Genomic DNA, 2000 nt, shown 5'->3' with positions numbered 1-2000 from the left:
ACATATCATCAGTATCAGTAAGACATATATGATGTTTCTTTTGACTTATAGTGGCATGTATAATTATGTCAATAGTTTCTAATTATCATAGTTATTTTAAATAATTTGTAATAATAAACTAGAACTATTTAGTTTATTTTACTTAGTTTAGTTTTATCAGTATCTATGCATGACAAGAATTTATTACATTATTATGTTTTTTAAAAGATTTTACGAAAAGACATGGTTTAGTAAAATTACTGAATAAATAATGAATTTATTTTCCTGTAATAAAGAAATAAATTATAAGTTGAAATATACTTTAAAATATATTTTTAAAGTTAGAACAAGAGTGTTTTCAAAAGAAACAATTTTTTACAGAAATTTTAGTTCAGTAAATGTTTTCAAGTTGATGTGACATCTTTGACTAATATATTGAGACATATACGGGGTTAAGGGTGTTACATTTATTGGTATCAAAACTACAGATTTAGCCGATTCTCGGCCTAAACCGAGCCTATAATATGTCGGAAATATGTACATGCCACTAGGATGTCGAAATTACTGGTATGGTATGATCTGATGATTTTATTTATGATGTTGCTCCTTACTAACATAAATTTTTGCTTTTGTTTAGATGTCGGGTTCGGAAGGCATAAGACGGGCCACCGAACAAGAGGTTCCTGAGGGAATCGGTAGTGGGAGTAGTAACGAGGTAGAGCACGTACCCCAACGTCAGGGAGAACATGTACCTCAGGAAGTACCCGCTCCAGATCAAAGAACGTCCTTACAAGCTCTAGAGGATATCTTAGCTCGATATCAGCCGGCAACAGCCCCTTCCCTTCCTCCGCCTCCACCTCCTCCTCCACCTCCTCCTCCAGTTCCAAGAATATCGGTTCCGAAAGAATTAAAAAGTTTAGGAGCTGCAGAATTTAAAGGTGAAGCAAATGAAGGCCCAGTAGTGGCAGACATGTGGCTGAATAATGTAAAAATAATGTTGGACAATCTTCATTGTTCGGAGGATGAGAGATTGGGGGAGTAGTTTCATTGTTACGAGGTCAGGCTCGTATATGGTGGACGAACGTGACGACACGTGTTCCTCCAGATCAGATCACATGGTAGTTTTTCTTAGAAGCATTTCAAAAGAAATATATCGGAGAGCAATTTATTACTCAGATGAAGCATGATTTCTTTAATCTGATCCAGGGTGGTAAATCTGTTTACGAATATGAATGTGAGTTTAATAAACTTGCTCGAATTGCCTCAGAGATGGTTCCCACCGAGAGAGAGATATATGTCAGAAATTTATTCGAGGTCTCCGGCCCAGACTTAGAGAACTTTTGTTGGCTGCGAACTTAACCACTTTTCAGGAAGTGGTAAACAAAGCAAAAGATTTGGAAATGGCGCAAAATGAGAATTTTATGATAGAGCGGAGACAACAATCTAAAAGATCAGGAGCATCATTCTCATCTCAATCTAAAAGAGGTCGAGGTTCATGTTATCAACACCAGAGTAAATCCGAAGTTGGTGCACCTAGTCGCAGAGGATCCGAGGCTAAGGAAAAAGGGCGTCAGGTACAGACAATGACTACAAGAGCTGGCAGATCAGCTCAGTCTCAGGGAAAACACCCATTATGTCCACGGTGTGGAAAGAATCATTCTGATGAATTTAGAGCGGGATCAGGAGTTTGTTTTCGTTGTGGAGACGCAGGTCATTATATCATAGATTGTCCAATGGCAGAAGAGAGATCTGTTCAAATAGAGAGATCAGTGGCAATGCCTTAGAGAGGTGGTCGAGGCAGAGGTAGAGGGAGGGGATATTCAGATACAACCTCTCAGTCTGATATTCGTGCTCCAACGAGAATTTACAACATCAAGACTAATGAGGATCGTGACGATCCAGAGATCATAGCAGGTACTTTCTATCTTTTTGATAAGCCTGCATTTGTTTTGATTGATCCAGGTTCTACGCATTCCTATGTTAGTTCGGAATTAGTTAAAAATAAGAATATTCCATTAGAA

At 38.0% G+C, this 2000-nt stretch overlaps 1 protein-coding gene across 1 annotated transcript; it reads left to right on the top strand.

The window, feature by feature from the left end:
- Positions 1–616: 616 nt before the first annotated feature.
- LOC120195902 (protein diaphanous homolog 2-like) lies at positions 617–1763 on the top strand. The gene is made up of 3 exons (XM_039197839.1): positions 617–964; positions 1186–1251; positions 1350–1763. The coding sequence occupies exons 1-3, from the start codon at positions 617–619 to the stop codon at positions 1761–1763; spliced, it is 828 nt and encodes a 275-aa protein (XP_039053770.1).
- The last annotated feature ends 237 nt before the right edge of the window (positions 1764–2000 follow it).

Source organism: Hibiscus syriacus, unplaced genomic scaffold (assembly GCF_006381635.1).
Source record: "Hibiscus syriacus cultivar Baekdansim isolate YM2019G1 unplaced genomic scaffold, ASM638163v2 tig00117021_pilon, whole genome shotgun sequence".
NCBI classification, from domain to species: Eukaryota; Viridiplantae; Streptophyta; class Magnoliopsida; order Malvales; family Malvaceae; genus Hibiscus; species Hibiscus syriacus.
This window is presented reverse-complemented; position numbering and strand designations above follow the sequence as displayed.